Below are 25,027 nucleotides of genomic sequence, written 5' to 3' on the forward strand. Positions count from 1 at the left end.
GATACTTCACCTGTTGAAACATAAATCTGTATTGACATTGGGTCATATATGTAGAAATGTGAAATACATTTTGAAGTTGGTGCCTTCTTGGCCGAGAAAAGACGGAAAGTGTCTTTTTGGCTCATGTGGATGAAAGACACCAAATCCCAGAATGCACAGCACCGCAGGCCACTCCCACTAAGGTCAGGTTTACAGACATATTTACTTCAACACATAAGGCCGTTTCCTCAACTGATTCCGAGATTTTTTCCAGAAGGAATTAGTAAATTCTTGTCAGAAAACAGACTCTATGTCTGTGTCCATAGACAAACAGTGAGAGCACCGACACTACCAGTCCGCCCCAGCTCGAGCCGGCCCCGGCTCCTCGTCCTCACCGCCGCCGATAAGCAGGCCTTATGTCTCGGCTGCTGAACTGGCTGCAGCCAGCGGTGGCCCCAGCTGCCAGCGGACAATGAGGGCGGGATGCACGACCATTCAAAAATTCTACCTAGTTAGTAGTTAGTTAGTTACCTAGTTTGGGTCCATGCAAGACCTAAATTCTCCAGGTGTGTTCGTCCAAGTTTAACGTGTAATGATTTCAGTTGGAAGATTATTGATGTGTCCGAAACCACATACTACATACTGCCTCCTACATACTCAAAATATTTAAACAGTACACTAACCTAACCGTTAGTAAACTGTTAGCTGCATAAATACGGGTTATGCAACATTCTTCTGTTCAGAGCGCCATTCGATGAGCTAGCACCAAGCTAAGCGCGACCCTTGCTCAGTAAATATAATTCAACATTTATATGCTTTTCTAACGTTTGTTACTAACACAACTGCATATAGACATTTTACGTTATCATGTGGTAACGTGTAAAATGCTCCGCACAGCCTTTTCATTTAAGCTGCTGACTGGCTGGCGAGCTCAGCGATTGGGCAGCCTGAGAGCCGCAGCGCATTGTGTAAGTGGTTTACTATGACCAGTAGCTCCCATTTACTACATAAAAATTCTGGCCAATCTAGTACACATCCGGGTATTTTTCATATACTCGGAATGATTTTGGATCATACTACATACTCAGTAAGATGTCCCATTGAGTATGAACAGTATGAGTATGACTTTTTTAACACCATGTAGTCGTACTGACTCTGTGGGAGTAAGAGTAGTGTTTATACTGACACACTTATAATGCTTAAGTCCTTTTTCATGAACTTAATGCTTGAATTAATCAAATCCAAAAAGGACATGTAGCAGTGTTTAGACAAACCGATTATGCTCAGTCAAACTGTGAGATAGTGTATAGTGGAGGTACACACATTATTAAATACTAAGTAACACAGTCTTTTCTTCAGGTCCTTTCAGTCAGCCAGGAGAGGAGACAGACAGGCTTTGAAGCTGGACAAATATAATCTGATATATAAATAGCTTAACCGGGACGGACACACATACTCACACACACACTCACAGGAAGCACACACACTGACACACACACACTGGGGAATAAACATCACTTTGACTTTCTACCTTAACTCTCTGAGACAGCGCCGGTGCAGCTGATATGTTTACCTGGTGTGTCATGCTGCAGAGGGGATTTAAGAAGGCAAACAAAAATTAGAGAGGAATACCCATGAAGAGGGGGGGGGGGAGTGAGCGGATTAATGAGGGACATTCAGGCTTTGATAATGCTGGTGTTTGGAGCCTGCGTGTGCTCCCTGAAAGCCCTTTGTTTAGCCCTTATTGCCAGTCCCCATCTGTTATGATCCAGTTGCCAGATTGCCCTTAGCAACATCATCAATCCCCCCCTCATTCAGCTTTTGATCTTTCAAAGTAAAATACAGCTACGCCTGACTGTCTCCTCAGCCAGTTAAAACAGCAGATATCTGTTCTGATGGACTGTGTCTCCTGTGTGAACTCGTCCCACTCCTCAGAGGGAGTAATGACCTGTCCTTGCCTTAGTGCTTCTTTAAAATAGACCACCTCACACATGGAGATGAGGATGCACTGAGGCTTAAGTGACAGATTTCACTGCATATATCCAGTTCTATACTACCCGTATGTTGTGTTCGCATGACTATACAACAAGAAACTCAAGGTTATAAAATTGTTACTATTTTTGGAAACTCCAGAAGCACCTTTTTTCTGAATATTGGACTCTTTAGAAACATAGTATTTCACCTGATTGTGGAGAACTCAATCCATTTGAGTTATTAGTTAACTTCAAAGTAATCAAGATCATTTTATGAAGACAAAGTGATAAAAACATCTTTGTAGTTTTTACATACAGGTACTATTTGGATTAACTTTTTTTTTAAATAAGTAGCATTTTGTAGTAACACATTCCTTGTATTAAATAAACATGTAATAGTATAAGCATTATGGTTCCACACAAGTCTGAGTGTTTTTGAAAAGACTGTTTGATTGAGTTCACTTTTTACCCATGCATTAACCCCTTAGCAAAGTGAAAAGAAATAGTATATTTTTTTCCTGTAATCATCAATCTATAGAGATATACTTTTGTTTTCGATCCTTGTTACTTTACTGCTGTAAAATTTCAAGACAGAAGCAGAGCTGGCTAAACACTGAAGCTTCAGTGTCTGTGACATGGAGACCTGCATGTGCATCTCCTCTATGGAGGGGGGAGACAGCTCTCACCAGTGTTTTGAATCTGGACTGCAGTACCCATTTCAAATACTAGGTGTCAGAGTAACATATTGTTCCTTTAAAGATGTAAACCCTGTTAAGTAGTTTTGGTACCTTAACAAAACAATATGGAAGCATTTTGTTCCATTTAAAAATCAGTTAGGCAACATTAGTTAGACAGCATTAAATATCCTCATATCATAACATTCATTATAAACATAAACATACTGGTATTAATCATTCATCACTTCCTTATGATGATTTATCAGAGTTACTGTGGTGATGTTTTGAAGAGATAAAGTCAGTGCTGCTGCATGCAGTTTTGTGACATTTTAATGCTCTTCATATTTTGTGGATCAGAAGCCCGCTACAAACTGTTTAAAATGAGAGGAAAAAAAACTGCATCACTTAGATCAATAGTTGGAATACAGACATGTCTTATGCAGTGTGATGTTGCCCTGAGTCACCTCTTCTGTCACACTGCAGTGTACTCTCTGAATATTTATACCTGAACTCTTCAAAGGTTGATTTTCTCTTTAATATTCACCTGTCGATTCTTTTCTCTTAATTCATTCCTCTCTTACTCATTCCACTCCCCTCCTCTATTAAATTCACCCACCCATCCTCTTCACCTCTCTGTGTTTCTTTCTGCTGACACATCATCTCTCTCTCTCTCCCGTCCTTCAGGCCGGGCCAGTCTGCACGGCAAGTCCTCCCTGCGGATAGACAACGTGCGCTCAGACGACCAGGGCTGGTACGAGTGTAAGGTGCTGATGCTGGAGCAGCAGTATGACACCTTCCACAATGGCAGCTGGGTGCATCTAACCGTCAACGGTGGGTACCAACAGAAATGCATTTATTCATACTGTACACTTTAACCATCACAACTTTCAGATGGTTTTCCAAAAACTACAACAAGCCTTTGTCATTATACTCTGCAGTATAGATGTTTCTGATTTTTTCTTTCCAATTCACATGTTCTTCTTTCTACTCAAATGGTACGCCATCATGCATGCCATGACTTTTTTCTGAGTTTAAGGTGATGACTTTTAAATGCTTTTTCAAGTTCAATAGACCAAACGCAATCAACATTAATATCTGGAGGGATGCAGTGATTAACTGGTTTCACTATTAAACACGCTTTAAAGTGTCACAAGTTCTCTCCAGAAAGGGGCAGGTACACCATTTTTGGCTCCAACCTGCACAGAACAAAAACTACAACACCTAACAACATAGTGTAATGCCCCGTTCTTATCAAGAGGCTTTATCAGTTTAGCTGTATCATGGCAGAAGGACATGTCCAGGATCATCACCCACACTATACGCAGAAGTAAAGGTAGTACATATTAAATGAGCGATTTTACATTACAAAACAATAATTATACAGTCTACATTGACAACCAAAAGCTGGCCAAAGATCTCTCTGAGCAGCACACTGCAGCATCTTCATACTCCATCACCTGCAGCTTCTCTGGAGAACACACACCTGAGTGTAAAATAAGTAACCCACACACTTAGGGGACTACCAACAGAAATATCTCTGCCTTCACTTGGTAGCTCAACCGATCACTGAGACACTTAATCAGACAGCAAATGATGATGCTTGTTGCTGTGGTAACAGACTCACTAAATGCGGTGCTGTGGTCATGGCCCATTAGCTTAGTTTCATCAGTTTGACTTGGTCTCTCTCCCAGTAGTGTTTCAGGGCCTCACACTTCCGTCTCTCCCTCTCTCTCCCCCTATCTCTCCAGCTCTCTCCCTCCCTCCCTCCCTCTCTCTCTCTCTCTCTCTCTCTGTCTTCATGTCTGTTGCTCCTCTGATGTTCTGTCGAGTCTCGATAACAAATCAGTGACTGATGAAGTTCTACTCTCATAGTCAACATTGGTCAAAGCAGTGTCAGAGAGTTTATATTTTTTTATTGTAGACAACGTTTATTCCAAAGCAGCGATAAATCTGCCATCAAATGTCTGGAAGTTATGAGACAAGCAGCAGCTCTTCTCGAGGAGTTCAAAGAAACAGCATTAAGTGCAAAATGCTTTTTTCATTTCTTACGGGATTACAGGATGCTTAGTTCTTAGTTCTGAGTATATCAATCAATCAAAAAATGTAAATCTGTACATACTGTATGTATACAGTATATTTTTCCAAATAACTTTTGGGCATCACATATAAAAAACCCCAACAAGCTGCAGGTTGACAGTATCAGTCCATTAATGAAACAGGATCCCACTACAAGGCTTCACAAATGAGATGTACTGTACATCCTCCTGTAATCACAGCTTCCTCCCTCTGGATTCTGTTTAATAGGAAATGTGTTTAAGTGGGGAAATAGCCAGGAAATTAAATACATTCTGTATCAGATCTGTGAATGAGTTTACAGAGTTTCAGATTTTCCATAAAGAGGAAACGACAAAGCTGGATGTCAGTGAAGTTGTAGGAATCAGCCAGCGTGGGTGTGTGAGGTCAGTATGTGAACAAACTTACAGTAAACCAACAGCACTAGTTTAGAGATAGTAACCTTTAACATGGCTTGTGTAGTGAACACTGCACACTGAACAGCCTGATGCTGTAGATGAATCTCTGCTGGTTGTTGCAATAAATATTTGCATGAATGCTGTTTTGTTGCTATGAATTTTTAAACTTGAAGTAGAAAGAAACCTATACTTCATACCCCTTCATTTCAGCGACTTGACATGCAAATGAAATAGACACCAGTAAAATTTAAATGCTAATTACAGCCGTTTGAGGTGAGAAACCCTCCTATGCCCCCCAGTACCTTCACAACAAATGAATCATTGAGATTCCCTGGCATTTACAGGGTCGATAATCTGGTTTTTCATGCAGTTTTTATTATAAACCTGACACAGACCCTTAAAGGAGCAATATGTAACTCTGACACCTAGTGTTTAAAATGGGTACTGCAGTCCACATTCAAAACATTGGTGAGAGCTGTCTCCCCCGGCCCCCTCTCCTCCCTAGAGCCGATGTGAACGCAGGTTGTCATGTCACGGACACTGAAGATTCACTCCATCTCCTTTATCTCTTCATCTCCAATATGTATCCTAGGTGTTGCCACGTTTCTGCTCGTGGAGCTTAGTAGAAAATGCAGAGGCTTTTTTAGGTTGGTTAGAATCAGTTATTTCTGAACCGATTAGCTTGAATGTTTCCATCGCTGCAACATCTGTTGGTTTGCCGTTTACATGGCAAAGCGAGGGGCGAGGGGCAAAACGAGCCTGTGAGGGTGCCAGCTTCTTCTCTGGTCAAAACAAACACAAACTATTGCGCACCGGAAACGAAAACTTAAAAGGAGGACATACTGGCTGCTACGTTGTTGACAGAGAGCATCATTTCAACATAGCATGTTTCCTTAATGTCTGATCATATAGTAAGATTATGTTATGATTTAATTTATTCTCTACAGATTGGACCTTTAAAAAATAATCCCTCTTAATCTTAATTTGTGACACAACTGATTTTTAGTTGTTTTTTTTATCTGCAGGAGACACCGTCCCCTGCTTGTATATTCTTTATTGGCTGTTTTTTGGGCATTTGTGGGTGTCAACCTTTGGGTATTGGGAGACCCTCGGTAACAGCCAGAACGTCTGTTAACCATATATGAGGAACTGATATACAAGACACACCCAGAGCAGTATGTGAGTGGCTTTAATTGTGTGAGTGGTTTCATTTAATGAACCTTACTGCAGTGTGTATGTTTCATTAATGAAAATAAGAAAATCTGGCTTTATTTCTCACATTTGTCTTGCTCACAACGCTCGCTCTTTTCATTCACTGTCTGGCTCTCTTTCACTCGATAAGCTGAGGAGGAGGGGCCAACTGTTTGTTTTCAAACAGCGAGCAACAAATCCTTCTCATTACGGATAAAAGTAATGCAAGCCAAAAAGCTTTCAGAGAAATCTCCTTTGTAGTAAACTTTTTAAGCTTCTCTCAAAGTTCACATGGAGGGCAGAAGGTAGCGTAGCAGCTGTCCCGCCTCACTGACAGGCACGGTGAGGTTGCTGAAGTTAAGGAGGGATGTTCAGTTTAATGCTCAGTGAAATACAGATCCTTTAATGGAGAGACATGCAGGAGGGAGGCGGTGGCAGGAAGAACGGATAAAGCATGTTGTCCTGTCTTGTGCTGGCAGAAGAAGTGTGTTTGCACTGTGCTAAAGTAAAATGGACTGCATTCTCATAGCACCTGTCATGTCTTAAGACCAACCGAAAGACGTTTCAAATGTAATGCAAGTACAGAATCACATTACCTGTGGCTTCAGATGTCGTGGTGGAATCCCCAAAGCTTCCTGGTACATTTAAAAAGTGTAGGAGGATCATCTAAGAGTTTTTTAATTTCAAATGTGCTGAAGAAATAAACTGTCTTTCTTAGTTTCGCAGTCAGTGTTACACAACTGCTGTGTACAAGTGTCACTTGCACCGTACATCATCAGAAAGCTAGGATTCTTGTGATTCTGATTCTGTAAACCTTTTTAAGATCCTACAAACACAGCAGCCATAACCACTGCAGACCATCATTGAATAAACAAGTCTCTCTGAAGGTCTACTGTGCTCTTCTGGTCATAATATTCCAACAAAAATGCCCCATGCCACCATTCCCAATTTTCAATGCATTCTCTGTGCTAATTAAAGTACTCTGACCTTTCGATTGACATCTCATTTGACCAATTAGGATATTAGATGCACTGTTCCTATAGGCTACTTTAGCCAATGAGAGCCTGAGTAGAAACGGGACAGGTTTCTTCTCTCCCCTTCCATGGCCACCATGACACTGATGTGTTAGTTAAATAAAGGGAGAACAACAGTGTCTGCAGTCTCAGGGAGGGATTCAGGAGCGAAAGAAGGTCATCTAATTTGAGTTGGTCTGGACTGCAACAGAAACCAAATTTAACGGAAGTTTAATGTTTCCATAATCATTTTTTAAATTAATGTCCAGGTAACAAATCAACACCTATGATTAATGATGAATGGAAGTTTGCCCAGCCCTGAATACATTTTTTTACATTAATCTTTAACTTTAATCCAAAATGTGCCCGGCTCCTTTGTGGTTGACTAAACACCTTGATGCAAATGATCCAAGATCTGAGATGATGAATAGCTCACCCTCAAAAGCTCTATTAAGAGGTGAGAAAAACTGTAAAATACAGTTTTACTATTATATATATAAATATATATATATATACATCTGGTCTAACATTTTATCAAGGTTTCATGTGGAGCCAGAGAGGACAGTATCACATCAGCACCTGGGATAATCTGCTAAATAAAACAATGCTGGCAGGTAACTGATATTAGTCAACCACAGTGAACCTGTTAGTGCTACCATCACTGCTGGAGTACATCATTCCGAGGTAAAGCTGTGCTACCTGTGACTCCCATCATGCATGATCCCTCTCGTCACCTCATACTCAAAGTGTGTTTAGTCCTTCAGGAGGTCTTCCAGCTCCTCACACAAGTGTGGCTTGATATTTTTAGTCTCTGCAGTGACAGACTCTTCAAGGTACCGGTTCTGCTACATGCCCATGCTGCATGAAGCTCCAGCAGTGATGCTATAAATAGACCCCCATTTGCAATCCACCTCTCTCCCTATCGTTGTCAAACATCAGCAGTCGTCAGTGATTACTCGCAGCACTTTAGCACTCAGGCTTGTCATCATTGAAGAAGTAAGTGATGCATATAGATTGGGGTGAGATGCATATAGATTGTGGGTGAGAGTGATATATCGCTCTGAAGCTTTTCCCATAAAAATTGACACCTATACTTCATTCCTGTGAACTTACGCCCTCAAACTGGTTCCCAGTAGAGTCAGAGCAGAGAACAGGATGAGCAGGAGGAGGGAGTGTTTGTTAGAATTATGTAATTATGGTGCAAGCCATGTGCCTTAATTATAAGAGCTACCAGAGCAGTTACTGCACAACAGGAAGTAGACCAATAGGGACCTACAAAGATGAGTTTGGGTGCATACTATATTCGTATTTCTGCAGATTGTGATGTTATGTCTTTGAATATTTTCAAATGCTTCATATCTCTATAATATGTACAACCTAAGCTGAAATGTGATGTTTCATAATAAACCATAATAATTCACAACATAGATGAAAATAACCTTGAATGTCTATGATAAGAAATTTCAGACTTCTGTTTTTAAAGACACATAAAATGTTCCCAAACAATTCTGAATGTAGAAACAGAGCAACGATTTTATTAGCACTTTCTACATTTTTTTTAATTTTTGCAGTTTTTCTTAATATGAATGAGCAAAATGCAAAGGACATTCCGTGCCTTAACAGTAGATCTCTTTCTCATCCTGATGTTTTTTAGTTGAATCACTTCAAATGCTTTATATCACAAAATATGTACAACCCACAAGTTACAAAAGTTGTCTATGTCATGCTTCAGCCAGTATGCTTTTTCAGTTTAAAGCAACAATATGTAGGAATTCTGCTTGGTGGGCTTTGGCACCCACCAAAGGTATCTGAGTGCAACTGCACTGTTGTTAAACAGAGTGCTGTTATGCCTCCCCCCACTCCCCCTCATAGACAATGTGCATTTGTTGACAAGCAGTACATTTGGTGTTGACTGACGAGGTAAAGTCATATTACCTGATATTGCTATCGACTGCAGCACGTTGTAGCGACAACTTTTGGCCTAAGATGGATTTATTTATTTATTTGTGTGCAAGCCTGAGACATGACTTTGGTTAGATGAATTTCTGCAACTGGTAAAGCTGCTAAACATGAGACAATGATAACAACGATAACAGTACAGTAGAACAAAACTGTAAAGCTGCTGTATGCACTTCTTTCAAAAGAACTGCGGCACGTTGCCAAACTTGCATTGTCCTATGAGCAGGCGATCTGTGGACATGGGAGGGATGCTATTCTGCATGTTGGAAGAGGTTTTACTATTAGATCAACCTTGTAACTACTACTATAAGCTAGATAGAAAAAGTTACAAATTGTTCATATTAAACAAGACTATGCTAATTACAATTTGACTATGGTGAGCTGCTGTCTACAGGTTTTCACTGTATTTTACACTGCACATAACTTTGGATAAGAACATCATCAACACACTATGTGATGATACAAAATGTGCAAGTTGTTGTTTAAGTTTTAGATTAAACAGGCTAATACATAAAACATTTATTAATTTTAGATCAGTGTGAACAGGATTGTGTAATAAACAGACGGCCTCTTTTCAAATGGTTAACTCGCGCTCTCCTTTAATTTATTTGTATTGAAGTTTCAGCGGATAATCAAAGGTTATTGGAAATTCGAATAATAGAAAGAGGATGTGGACTGTCTGCAGTTTCTCGCCTCTTTCGGGACATTACTGTCTCCTTTCTTTCCCTTTTAAGGGGATTTAGACTCATGTTGTTTTCCTCACGCAGTGCAGGCCCAGATCCAGCACGAGGTGATGCCAAGGAAGCAAGGTTCATATCTCCCAGGGTTAGTCTGCTACTGCTCCCCCCAAAAATAGCTCCAGCACAGCACTGCTTTCCATCCCTGTTTTCTGCAGCAGAACTCTGCAGTGCTGCATGCTGTACAAAAGCCCCTCTCTCTATTCCTCCTCCCGCCACCCTCCCTACACCTCAACCTTTTCTCCATCTTTCTCTACCTCAGAGTCTCTGTGAGCACAGGTTGAGAAAGGGGATAGAGAAGTCACTGTGTCCTCTCCTTGTCATGGTCTAAAACAGATTTAGACATGACCACTGGCCACTGCCTGTCCCCCTGTTGGATTAACACTCTCTGAATGCAGACTTCAAATCACCAACACAAAATGCTGCATGGATGAACCTATCCACCTCTTACATGTAAAGAGATAAAACACATATTTATATTAATATAAGAAGTTTCTTCTTACCATCTGAATCCTATGAAAGCGGGACATTGTTTTTTGTATCATCCTGTGTAAGATTAATTTTAAATGGAAGATTATTTTAGGACTTATTTACATTGCCTTATATGTGATAGTAAACAAATTGGTAATAAGCAAGCGGATGCAAACTTGCAGCAGGAAATCATTTTTAAAAAATCATGTTGAAATAGATAATGAATAGAGTATACGTCCCAAAGCTTACATATCTTTAGGTTGTTCAGATTTTTAGGAAATGAGGCGTTTAAAGATAGTCCATAATAAGCAAAGATACACCTATACTGTATTTTTATTGGGGATGAAACAATCTAAACACCTTTACGTTTTATAAAAGAGCAAAGACCTTAAAATAAATGACTTTTCCAACTTTTGAAGAGTTATGAACTAATATTTTTTTTTGTAAAAAGTTTTATAAAAATATGTTTCATGTGTTTATGAAGCATATCTTGATTAAAGAACATGTTAGATTTTTGTTTCATCTGGTATATGAAAGTTTTAAAGGAGCATTATGTTACTCTGACACCTAGTGTTTAAAATGGGTATTGCAGTTCAAAATTGTCTGAGTTGTGTCCCCCAGACCCCTTCTCCTTAGAGTGGTTGTGCGGCAGGTTGCCATGTCGTGGACAGTAAAGCTTCAGTGTTTATCCAGCTCTGCATCGGTCTTGAATTCTTTCTGTGTTCTAACCTCTCTCCATTTTTCAAAAGCATCTCCAATATTGATCCTAGTTTGAGCACGTTCTGCTCGTGGAGCTTATTAGAAACATGCAGAGGCTTTTTATGTCGGGTATAATCACTTCTATCTGAAACAGTTTACTTGCCCGCTTCCATCACTGCAACACCTGTTGATTTGTCATTTTGGCGTCCAAAATGATCATTTCAATTGCAGAGTTTCAAAACAGATTGTAACATTATGTTTTTTTGTGTAACAGTGTTACTGTAGATGCATGGTCCCCAGTCTCACCTGCTCTTGTTTCATATTAGCTCGGCTGATGTGGTGCAGACTGCGGTGAGCGTGCTGTGCTGTGGAAAAACACTCCCACCATGCAGGCAGACGGGGGCTTGGGTGGTGTTTGGTCACAGCTCAGCTCAGCATGAGTATTCACAACACTATCAAAACATGGCCAGAGGGAATACCAACATCTCTTTCACCATCTGCCCGTCTAACACTGTGCATCAACAGACACAAATCAGATAAACAGATTACTGAGCAATAACAATAACACGCCTGTAGAATAAAGAGCCCTCACAAAGTCACTTTCCCGTCTTTCACACCAGATATGTTATTCATTAGGCCTTAGGCTCTACTACAACAAAAGCATCTTAGACTGACTTACTGAGTCTTTAAACATAAATCTGAAAGTAATGTTTGCCCACAGCTCCTTTTGCAGGAAGCCAAGGTCATTTAGAAGAAGTAGTCTGCAGTTTAGGACTACAGACCCACAAGTCTGTCAAAACGTCCCCCTAACTCAGACAACCTCTTTGAATTTCATTGCAATCTGCTGTGTGTCCAAACTCTATGTATTAAAGGTATAACATGTAGTATTGTATTTTATATACTACATTACTTCAAATATTTCAAACAGTAATCAAAGCCAGAGAGATCCTTAATTTTATAGTTGTAACGGCATGTGTCTTGTCACTGCAGCCGCCATGACAGACACAAAAAGGTTATTGTTGCCAAGGAAACACCAGTTACGTCAAAGACGGCTGCATAAGGAAGCGAGAGCTGCTACTGAAAGCTACCTTACTGTTGCTATATGTGATGCTGTGTGGGTTGGGGGGTAAGGGCGGTAGCAGAGAGAACCACTCCCATGATTCCCCATCAGCCTCGACATCATCCTTTGTTATTGTTTTGATTGAGAGCCCACTGGCGGTGGATTTTACATACTGTGAGTTTAACTTCATTGATGTTCAATGTTTCCTGAGAGAGACAGTCACATGATTTGTTGCAAAAAGTTAGGTTCAATGTCTTTTTTGTAATCCAACAAATATCACTTTGTTTCAAATACCGTCACTTTGCTACGAGCTTCATTCAAGGTCGCATACAGATTGGCATGAATTCTTCCTTTTCATGCCAGTGAAGTAAAATGGTCTCTTTAGGTTATGTTTGGCAAACACATCATGGTGAATGTTGTACTTATAACTTTATGTAGTCACTCATGTAGGCAGCTATAGTCCTGCTGTTGGGCTATAGCTACCTAACCCAACTTCCCACATGCTGTGAAGGGCGGAGGGGTAAATTCACGAGGAATAGATTGAGGTCGCAGATAACACCATGAACTGCCCATCTCTTTCACAACCTGTCTCCCCCTGATTCACATACGTAGGACATTGCACATTATTTTATTTTTTTACTGATAATGATCGGGTTTCACATCTAAGCATAAATATATGTCTGAATTTTCCAGCAGTACTGAAGCACTGAGATACTGTGTGCTCAGTAGTTCAGTTTCATTGCTCCCTTGTGGAGAGTTTGATGGTTTCTTTTTTGTCTCATTTCCACAGGTTAAGTAACCTTAAAAGCTGCAAAATCCTTTTGTGATGTTCCCTCCTTGCATTTATTATTGCATTTCAAATGTTGTGAATCCATGAAAATCATCTGTCGATGGTTTACAGTGCGATGTATGTTCTAGTACTTATATAGACACTGAATTAAGTCAGAATGTTGTGCTGTAATTGATTATTCTATGCTACAGCCTCCAGTGGAGCAGGTTAGTCCAAAGGTTTAATGGCTTGTCACATTTGCTCACTGCTCAGAATAAGTCAATGATATTCTGACCCTGTGCTGGTTATCACTGCTACTGGAGATTTATGAAATGCATCTCATCCTCTGCAGTCTTTAGAGTTTGCAAGTGTCTGACTGCAACACAGAACGATTGCATTACTTCGAACAAATCTACTTCAGAATGCTTGTAAAAGTTGTCCACCACAACATGTTTCTGTTAATAGTGACCTTTCGATTTGTTGGGTGTACAGTTGACTCAAGGCAAAACTCACACTATTAATATTACATTTATTTAGTTTATCTCTTAATGTAGTATCTTAATGCAATGTTTTTTGAAAGCTGGCTATCAATTGCTGGGAGCCAAAGCGTCCTTGAACGCATCACTGAGGAGAGGTGTAAAAATAGTACTGGCTCACAGCTGCAGTTCACATGACAATGATGTTGCTTTGGCAAACAGTAAAGGTGAGCACTTTTCAAGGCTCTGCAGACATATTTTCATAGTTTGAAGATGGTTTTTGTTTCATACAGAAACACTCGAAGTGGTTTTGAAAATGGTTTTAAATATGTCTTTGTGGTGGAGTTTGTAGTTAAAGGTCTAACATGTAAGATATCTACTGACTTAAATGATAAAATGAGCTTACTATATTATCAGACATTAAGGAAACATGCAATGTTGAAGTGCTGGCTTCTCTGACAACAATGCAGCAGCCAGTATGTCCTCCTTCTAACTTTAGATTCTGGTCCTGAATGCTCTGGATTTGTTTGGACCAGAGAAGGTAGGTGGTTTTAATGCACCCCCACACGGCCGTTTTGGACGCCCCTCTGTTTGCCAGGCAAACGGCAAACCAACAGGTGTTGCAGCAATATGGAGTTTGATGATTCTCAATATGAATGCACACACAGAAGGATTCACAAATGTTTTTTGTGATTTATATATGAATGACTATATTTTTTTAATGCACACACAAATATTTATGATTGTATATAAATGTAAAAAAAACAAGATTCACAAACGTATTTCTGAATCATACACAAATATTTATTGTTTTAGTATATGTAGTAGAAATCCAAAAATATAGATATACATCTATATTTTAAAGTATTTTAAATTTTCATCAAAAACACATTTGTATCTTGTTACATTTATATACGAACTGTTCAGTCTGCATTTACAAACTGTTTGTCATTCGTGAACCTCACTGCATTTGTGTGTATTGGATTTTTGAGACTCCCCTGCTGTGGTTCGATTCATGAATGTATTTCTTTCAGCAGGGTATTGTCTGTAGCCTTTCAGATATCTCCTTCCTATTCAGCCAATCACAGTAGTGTATTTTTCGAGGGTAGGAATTTAATTTAATGTGATCACTTTGCTTAACTTTAATGTGATCACATCTGTGCAGTGCAATGTTTCCACATTTTGCATTTAATTGATTAACCAGAGAGAGAGAGAAAAAAGATCTAACAACCTGATCTGAGAAGTTGCTTCTCAGCTCCAACTCCATTTCAGTCTTTAGGTTGATATTTGGACTGCAAACAATTATGTCTTTTATCACTATTCGCTGCACCAAAAATCCTGAAAAGTTGTCAGTCACTACAGAGGCTAACTGTCATCAATCATTAGCCAATGGGCTCCAGGATTGGTCTTTGATATGAATATGTTTACTTTATTTCCTCTAGCTACTGCAGATCATCTAAAAATCAACTGCACAGAAAGATCTGTATCATAGAATATATGTTTATGATCAAAATATAGTATTAATACTCATCTACTGCCACTTCATCTACCTGAAGACCATCAAATCATTCAAAAGGGAAAGAAAAACATTTTCCTGGGTTTTTTATTTCAAGGTTTGTTTTATTGATGTGGTAAACTTTTCTCTCCTTTTAGTGTTTGAGTGACCCACGTTTCACATTCCTGTTGAGACTGGCATTGGATTGCAGTCAGAAAAATTCAGCATAATTGCCTTTTTTTCTCACTTTAAATGCTAAATGAATCATTAATGCTACATTTCTCTAAGAAGTTTCATGTGGTGTTTTAGTGTCGTCATCTCTGTGGTGCAGTAATGCTTGTGGGGAAGAATTAGCACTATGGCTGGGCTTATGGCTGCAGATAGAATGACATGTTAGCAATTGAGAGGCTACAGGATTAAACATGTAAGCAGATCAGCATCAGGCCTAAGGTGATTAGACTGAGAATATCAAAACAGGAATTATGACTGATTGAAATCTGTCGTGAATCAGAGACAATGATAGCAGCGTGTGTGTGTGTGTGTTGGTTGGGTGGCTCAGGTTAAATGTGGGTGGAGTAGAAAGTATGATTTAATAGGAAGATGTGCCAATTGTCTTTATGATCATCCCCTCTCATAATCTTGCAGGCTCTGAGCTAAAGAGGATTTTTAAAAATACGAAAAAGCAGTATGTCTGGCACATCAAAATGTTGCTGTATAGAAGCCATGGTAGCCATGTTTAAAATGTACTGCTTTCTGCAGTTTATATAAATCAGACTGGGTCATCATTATAGTGAGACTGCTTCCTAAAAGAGGACATTTCTAATGATGTTTCTTCTTAGTTTGTAAGCTGTGTCACAGAGCAATGCAGCAACATCATGGCAGGCTTCAAACTTTACAAATCCAGTCTAAAATTCATCCTTCAGTGTTCAGTGAAAGGTGTTAACCAGGACAATCTTAGGCCAAAGGACCATGTCAATAACACCTTTGAAAACAAAGAATTACTCAGTTTGACTCAAACAATATGTTTGCAAGCTCTCATCAAATACAGGATTTCAAGAGGGGCCGTGAACTGAGCTGTCAAAAACTCATTTCTATGTGCTCAGCTCATATTTAGGGAAGGATATTATACAGAAAGTGGTCATTACTGTCAACCTGCAGAGGTCTCTTCCTGTTCAAATCAAACAGAGCCAGTAATGAAACTGGTAAAAACCATAGTTTCATGTTGAAAATGTGGGTTTTCTGAAACCCTTCAGAGGGCTGTCAGGGGCTGCTAGCCGAGCTGCTGTTCACTCTGCACTCACTTTGATCAGGTTTAAATAATATAGTAGTGAACATTGTGAATTTACTGAAAAGAAAGTTTACGGGAAATGCTATAACGTCTGCGCTTTTGGAAAAATCTATTAAAGAAATCCTCTTCCAGGTAAAACATGAGACTCATCATGGATAATAAAGGGGAGCAAAAACTAAAGTCTGAGCTTTGAAATGAAAATCCTGATGAAATCTTCTCTTTTCACTTTCAGCCTTAATGTTATTGAACTTGATTAATGTCTAACAATAATGTTGGATAAGAATGAAGTCATTTGAAAGAGAGAATCAGACAACCAAAACATTTTCAAAAAGTCCTTGGAAGAAGGATAAAAAAACTCTTGTGTTGCTGCAGCAGAAAATGTCAGAGCAGAGGATGTTTTCAGAGACTTATGTGATTGTTCTTAAGAGTTTAAAGCTGCAAATATTCACCACAAGTGTTGCCTTTTAATGTAATGGAATGCTGTTTGTGTAATGCCGACTCACAGCACCGGGGGGAAGGACATTCAAGATTCATTCCTTCACTCTTCTTCATGTTCAGTTGTGTGACAGAGGCTCCTCTTCTGCCTCTCCTCCTCTGCCTCTTATTCTCTGTTCTGGTCCAAATCTAAAGCTGTGGCCTCTGAGACGTGTGCAACCAACCAGAGAGCAAAGTCAGAGTCAGGTAAAGGTTTACACACATGCATTATTGAGCGGTCTCTTGGTAGTCTGTTTGATTGTCCAGTCTCCGGCGATTATTTACACTCAGCTGGTCCCTCACAGCGGGAATGAGGATACCTCTGCTGCCAAGTTAGAAACATACACCATCTTTATGTACCTTTAAAGATGAGCGAGCCTTCTAGAAAATAAACACTCAAAACCATGGACACTGACTGAGATGTCCACTCGTTTTAATTAAATTACTCTATTTCCTGGATACAGCATTGTGTCAGCACAGCTCCATAAGTTACTGATAACAGTTCTCTGCATCTTTAATACAGTTAAAGGAAATGGAAAACTCAAACTCCAATCATAAACTTTTATATTTTGGGGTTATGACATTACAAAGACTAAGTAAAGAACATCGTTCTACATCCACGGTCATTGAAATGTAGAGAAACAGGGATGTTGAAGAAATCCTGTCATATCATATAAATGCCACGATCTCCAAGAGAAGAGTACGCACATTTTTTTGAGAATTAAAGGAAATACAAAATACAATGCTTTCTGTTGCATCATTACATTTGTCAGCAGTTGCCTTCCTTTTTTGAGACTCTTTAAACATTGAGGAAGAAAGAGATTAAAATGAAGCAATAAAATCCGCAATAAAATTTAAGTACACTCTTTAATTTCCATCAAGTGCTAAACTTGTAACATCAAGTTTAGCACATCATTTCTTTGTAGCCCTTTTTTCCAGTGCTTTGAAAGCATTGAATCATGCTCACTGTGCAGGGTGGGTTCAGTGGCAGTGAGTGATCAGTAAGCTTGAGATTGCAAGTAAAACTAAATGTGTTAGCTATTACAAGTCAATCAAGTGTTTTTTTTTGTTTTTTTTTGTTTTTTTTGCATCTCTTAAATTTTCTTGTGTCTTTCTCTAAATGTCTGCTATATCTCCCATGAATAAAAAATGAAAGACTCCAGTGGCTAGGAAGTGCAAAACAAAATTACAAAGTGTGAAACACTGTTACAAAGCCTGAGACAAATTTACATTTGAAAAACATTTTTACATTTTCTTAAACAAAATTACAAAACCAAAGCACAACAAATTTACAAGTGGCAGAATCTTGACGGAAAGGGAATGTACCAAATGCAGGAATCTTACTTGTTGGCCAACCAAAATTTGCATCAGCCAACATACGGCACACATACATATTCACTTCACTTGCATGTTTGCACCAGTCACCCTGTCACCTCTCCTGTCTTGTCTTTATGACTTGTGTCTGCCAATTTGTAGTGAGTGAATGTTTGAGTGAGGGGGAGAGCAAGCGGGGAGATTGTGTAGAGTAGAGAAAGAGGTCAGCATCACCTATGCCTTGAGTCGGCCCGGATCCCAGCTCACAAGTCATCAAACTCTGCAGTTTTCAGCCTCAGATAACCTGAAGTCAAAGTTAAGATATACTAAACAGATCCTGTGGATGGTGGTGAAATTGATCTGTTTGAAAGTGATGTTGTTAACCCAGGCGAATTGAAATGTTATTTTAAGATATTGGAAGGTCCAAACTTTGCAGTTGTTTATAACCAACTTGTAGAAACTCAGATCTTTACATGTCAACAATTTGCAAGCTGGGCAGAAATAACTGAACCCATTTTTTTTTTTTGTTGTACATCTTCTCAATCCTTTTGGAAAGTTTAAAGATGCCCTTGTTTATTCTTTTCCTCGTCTGTCTCCTCAGCTCCCCCCACGTTCTCAGATACACCACCTCAGTACGTCGAGGCCAAGGAGGGGGGAAGCATCACTTTGACATGCACGGCCTATGGAAACCCTAAACCCTCAGTCAGCTGGCTGCGTGAAGGCAGCCTCATGGTCAGCAGTGCCAAGTATAAGGTAATGTACCAATGTAATGTAAATGTTACCAGTGACATGCTTTGTGTTTACACTGATAATAGTGATGTGTGTAAAGAAAGTCCACCTCCTCATCCATTACAAAAATCAAGTAGATGTCCTGGTGCTCTCAGGTGGGATAAGGATGAATGATGCTGTGACACCAGGATTGTCTTTATTGTGGACTATGATTTAGTCTGGAAATTCTGGATTGAGATAATACCTTGGCGGGAAGAAGTGACACCCACCTCTTGATCAGGAGGATTTGACCTGAAAAGCCACAGAAGTAGGAGAAACTGTGTTGTACAAAAGTGTCAGATTAGTGACTCTAAAGTCCTCTTAGTGGCATAGAGACAATGGCTGTGTAAACATAAAATAATTATATTTTAAAAGGCCTCTAACTTATGTCATCTTCAACACCAAACACAATGTAACACATCATCTTCGTCATCAATATCAGTCCCATCACTATCATTAAGAGCTGGATCTTTATCTTTTTCCTAAAGGATATAAACGTCACTGCTCCCTCCCTCTTGCGCCCAATGAATTTTCCTGAATATTTTCTGCTGCATTCTCACATCAGCTCACTCCGACTTCATGCAGAAAATTGTTGTAACCCAGGTGAAGTCAGAATAAAAAAATGTCTGTTTGCATTTACACACGCAGCTCACCCTGAAACTATCATGACATTTTCAGTAGTTTTTTTCTAGTTTGAAAGCCCCAATTGTCTGTCAATTTGCTTACCATTGAAATATGTGAATGCATATATTTTTGGCACATTAGGGAGAACAGTTGAATGCAACGTTCTTGACCACTTTTACTGAGGGGGGCAGGGGGGACCAGGCTCAGTGTTACAGGAGCACTGACCGGTGTTGGCCGATGCCCAAAACCACCAATGACTCTATGAACAGTGAAATCATTTTACAGACTTCAGAAGTCCTGTGTCGAACATTTATAAACTGTTTTCCTGGATTTTGTGGCTTTTTAAGACTTAAATTGATCTTCTGTATCTGCCTGGACTTTAACTTTCTACGATGAAGTGTGTTCTGCCATTTTTTTTCTTTTTTTCTTTTCATGCTCAGGGGAAACTTACATTCAAATAAAGTAGCATAATATATGGTAATTTACAAAGAAAACAGAGTTAAGAGAAAGAAAGGAGTAAAGATGGTCAACTTTGACGGTTAATCATAACACATTTAAAATCTTATAAATGTTACTGCCTATTTTTTTTTATTTTTCATTATTGTTATTGATTTATTTTCTATATAAGTTATTTCAGGAAGATTAATGCACTCCAAGAAATGTTTTTAGTAGTGATCTGATCTGTAAATAGAGCCAGAGGTCTTTGTTGGTCAAGTTGAATTTTATTTATTTATTCATTTCATTTGTTCAACGGACATCATAACACATTCTGCAAAAATGTGTGAAAGACAGGAAACCCCTTTTTGTTCCCACACTTCATTATCTAAAGGTTTATTTTTCATCATGAAACTGTATTATTCCACAGTGGGGCATTGAGTGAATTATGACCATTAAATTTTAATTGGTTATGCAAGAATTTTGCCACTTCACAGGAGAATTGGATTACTGGATAATGGATTTTTTTTTACTATGCTTTGGATTGAACCACGTTGGTTGCAGTGCTATTTTGGGTTTACTAGCGAGCATTGTTCTCGTTTCTGTCTTCCCAAAGTGTTGTTTCTGTATTGTGGTTGTAAGCCCATTTTAAAGGGTATCTTGAGTTTATGGCAAAATAATATTTTTCTAAATTTGGAAGACCAAATCCCCCTTTATCTCGGTCAAGAAATAATCTTGTAATATCAATTCTCGCTTTTTTTTTGCCATTTCACATGGAGTTCAAATATATATATTTATAATACACTTTGAGCTGTCATAAATCAGATCTGAGCCACAGCAGATTCCCTTCACCATGAAGAGACGACGCACAAACTCACCACTACTACGAGGTCGGATTTGAACCCACGGTTGCTGTGATGAGAACATAACCGCTTGGCTATCCAGCGCCCCTGTAGGATTACCCTTTAAATGTTTCTTACTGTATATGAAGCAAATCCTAGAATAAAACATACTTACAGCTTCCTCTCTCATCTTAATCTCGACACCTTTAACACTCGCTATGAAAGAATCGGGTTGAGAATTTGTGTTCAATAATAAATCCTTATTTGTTCAGATGGTGTGTGCAGTACGGCATCCACCACTGAGTCCTGCATACAGGAATGGAAATGACTCCCCCACATGAGATCAATTATTTAAATGACTGAGCTTTGTTCATGGCAGAGTTATAGTTCTGAATTTGCTCCATTGGCAAGCAGCAGCTTTACACAAGTCAAAAGACTGTATTTTATATTTCCATAGAGATGTGAGCCACTGTGAGAGCTGACTAACTGAAGGTTCATTATATTGTTGCACACACATCTTCTATGTGAAAGGTTTGTGGTGGACTTTGCTTGAATTTGGTTAGTAGTGGAAAAGAAGGGGCTGCCTGGTGGTCACTGGTTAGCTCTGTCACCTCACGAGCAAAATGGTTCAAGGTGTATGACACACCATACATGGGTTTCATAATGTTTTCAATGTTTTCCTAGTGCAGTTTCAATATGCAAAAGTATTGGGCTGATGAAATAACAGTCCTTTTTTCAACTAAAGGATCTGGGTCCACTAACAACCTTTTTTTTGCGTTGGCAGCGAACACAGAACTGGGGGTCAGGGCCTTGATTCGAGTACACTTGACCCCATAGTCTGGTTCATTTGACAAGTGTGAACACAAACAGGTACTGTGCCCTGGTCTGCTTGAAGGTGGTCTCAGGCACGATTCATGTGTACTCGAGTACAGTCAGTGGGGGATGTGAACGCAACCTCTCAAACAAGGACTCAGCCAGCGAGTGGTTTCCATGGTTACTTCTTCTTCTTTCTGCTTTTTGGTGGATTTACAAACCAACCATATGCATACTGCCACCTGCTGTACGGACTATGTTCATTCATACACAAGTGTACTTGGGTACAGAACGATGTTAGTAATGTGAACGCGGGCACGGTACAAAACCATTACTAGGTTAATAATAATTTATCCTTTATTAATCCTGCGAGGGGAAATTCAGTTTGCGATACACAAACAGGATCCTATGAACATGCATTAATGTAGAGGTCTCAGAGTGAGGGGGCTGCCCACAGCGAGCGCTCCAGAGCAGTTTTGGGGTTCGGCAGTGCTCAGGAAGTGGACTGGCACCTCTCCAGCTACCAGACCAATTTCCAGACTTCATCCGTGCCGGGACTTCAACCAGTGACCCTCTGATTCCCAACCCAAGTCCCTACAAACTGAGCTACTGCCGCCCACGAAAGTATGCTTGCGGCACCCCTATAGTGACATTAAGGTCTTTTTTTTTTTAATTGCTCTGTGTGCTCAATATTCACTTTTATTCAAGGAAATATCGCAAGACAGTTCCAAAAAGTTGAACTGTTTCTGATTTTAAAGACCTGAGAGCAAAAAAAAAGTTTTTGTGCTTAAGACGCAGAGCACTGAACATGCTAAAATAATTTGGTGATATTTTGCAAATAGATGCTGCCAGCATAAAAAATGACAATAATGGACGGAGATCATAAATTGCTTGGTTGTTATTGGGGTTATTTAATTATATTGAGTATTATTTTTAAGCTTTTTGATTGCACTAATGTGTACTCACAGGGCGACTCTGTGTTTGCTTATACACTAAATATTTAGAGGGTTTTATCACAGCAGTCCACCTCAAAAACAGATGTGAATGAAATGTTTCTGTGTGTGTTCAGGTGTCTGATGGGAGTCTGACGGTGCTATCCATCACAAGGGAGGATCGGGGGGCCTACATGTGTCGAGCCTTCAGCCCACAGGGAGAGGCTATTCACACCACACGGCTCCTAGTACAAGGTAGGAACATGTGCCGGAAAGATCCCAGACATCTCCAAGAACTAGAAACCCCCGAGTTATAATGTCATACTGTTCAACCAAGGGAATCCACTCTCTGGTTTCTGAACTCTCACCTGTTTTGTCTCTCTGCCTCAGTGACTTGTTTCAGTGCTAGTTAAGAGGTTTTATCTTTTTAATTATCAGTTCATCAGCAGTATGTGTAGGTGAAAAACATTTACAGCAAGGGGCTCTGTCTCGCTGCGGGTCAGAGCTTTTCTATCACAACCGCACATGCTGAGTTGTTTTTTTAAGGTGGTAATTAAGTCAAATCATCCACTGAAAAGTAAGATGTGAGGGCAGAAGGAATATCAGTTTACAGTACCGTACAGTACATGGGGATACAGTTCGAGTCACAAATATTGACACTGATTGCATAGCATTGCATGAGGACAAAAATGCGGAACTGAATTTTTTTATTATGGTTTGGTCATGAGGCGTGATGTACATGTTCATAACTCTCTGGTTTATTTGTATGTGTACCACTCTGCAGCCTAAAGCAGCTGACTTCAGTTTTGTCATTTGTCATCTTTTTAAAAAATGTTAATCCAAATTACTACAAGGGACAATTCAGTAGTTGCTGCTTATTGAAAGGGAAAATTACCTTCCATCCCTACGAGATTCTACAGCCTTCAATATTAGCGCACTGATCCCTCAAGCATACTTCCACGTCCCGTGTAATGCCAGCAGTCTGTGTAGAGTTTAAAATGTGTTTGCTGTAGCAGCACACATGGAGCTGGAGAAGTCTACACTGAAATCAATATCAGGAAAACTAAGATCTGCATGTGACAACAGGATCATTTAAGACTAAATGGAGCTGAACCCTTGTATTCAAACATCTGAGCAGTTTATTGTTTTTATTGGAGAGAAAAAGAATGGGAGGATGTGATATTTGCTGTGCAGCTCTGAATGAAATGTCAGCCTCTCTAACGTAAACGATCCGTCTGTATCCGTTCACGCTCAGCCACAAACTAAACACACATTTAGCAAATGAATTATTTATTGTCTACAATTTGCCACATCATGCACACATCGATGCCCAACGTCACTAATTGGTTTACTCAGAAATGGAAGGAAACACAGGATCAACTGTGTGTGCGTGCGTGCGTGCGTGCGTGCGTGCGTGCGTGCGTGCGTGCAGAGAGCCGATACGCCTCCGCAAAGAGGATAAATGATAAAGCAGAAAACATGACATTTCAGGTCATCTAATTTAAAGATTGCTTCCCCAGATGAACACGGCTGAGTGGTTGTGACCTCGTCTGAACCGAGCGGAGGCTTAACACAAACATTTTCACTAGATTGATTCCTGTCATCCTTGTGGACATTTGTGGACAGGTTTTTTTATTTTAATCAGGGAAAAGGAAAGAAATGTAGTTGTTACACTTTTTTTTATCAATACTTCTGAACAAATAGTGGTCATTTTGTATTTGCAATAACACACTAGTTAGACATCCTGATTCAAAATGGAAGATTTAGACTTCTTAAAACATGTCTGAGGATGATCTGTGAAGTTCTCCGTTCGAATGACTCTATTGACATTGTCCATTGGCCTCAACAGTTCTGTTATATATCAAAACACCTGAAACAAACTGCTTACACTCATGGCCTTAGACGATGTATTCTATATCCTCAGCTCTGAAAGATTATCGTCCACATGCATTCTCTGGTGTTTTTTCTCATGGCAAAGTCAGTTGTGTTCAGCCTGGGAGAAAGTTATTTAAATCAATAAAACATAAAAAGCGATGAATGAATTGAAATATTGTCATGGATTGAAAAAAGTAAAAAGTCAGTCATGTGCGTTCCATTACATTTTGCTGATTTAAAACAGAGAACATTTTTATCCTTACCTCAACAGATGTTCTTACTTCTTTCTTTGTACATCTTTGACCCTTAAGCAGAGTTTAAAGGGGATCACCTACTTATTTAATTATTTTTTTGCTGGCATTGATGTGATTTCTTTCAGTATCTCCAAAATGTTCTCATCTCTAAATTCTTTAGAATCTGAAGTTTGTGTGAGTCATAAAACAAGGGGGCAGCAGTAGCTCAGTCTGTAAGGACTTGGGTTGTGTACCGGAGGTTCCCGGGTTCAAGTCCTGGTGCTGACAAAATGTGGAAGTTGGTCTGGTAGCTGGAGAGGTGCCAGGGCATGATCGGAGCACCACTGATGTTCTCTTCAGCGAAGCACCGAACCCTCAACAGCTTTGGTGCTCTCTCTGTGTAGCAGTCCCACTCTGACATCTCTCCACCAACACATGTCCACAGCTCCTGTTTGTGTA

General features: G+C 39.6%; 1 protein-coding gene across 2 annotated transcripts in view; it reads left to right on the top strand.

The window, feature by feature from the left end:
• LOC109980795 (protein turtle homolog B-like) overlaps nt 1-25,027 on the top strand; it is a 133,935-nt gene that overhangs the window by 39,816 nt on the left and 69,092 nt on the right. For both annotated transcript variants that reach the window (XM_029276505.2, XM_065963065.1), the window contains exons 3-5: nt 3,314-3,460; nt 18,648-18,799; nt 22,598-22,715. In XM_029276505.2, the coding sequence (XP_029132338.1) occupies nt 3,314-3,460; nt 18,648-18,799; nt 22,598-22,715 (417 nt within the window). The remainder of the gene's footprint in view (nt 1-3,313; nt 3,461-18,647; nt 18,800-22,597; nt 22,716-25,027) is intronic.

Source organism: Labrus bergylta, chromosome 14 (genome assembly GCF_963930695.1).
Source record: "Labrus bergylta chromosome 14, fLabBer1.1, whole genome shotgun sequence".
Taxonomy (NCBI): domain Eukaryota; kingdom Metazoa; phylum Chordata; class Actinopteri; order Labriformes; family Labridae; genus Labrus; species Labrus bergylta.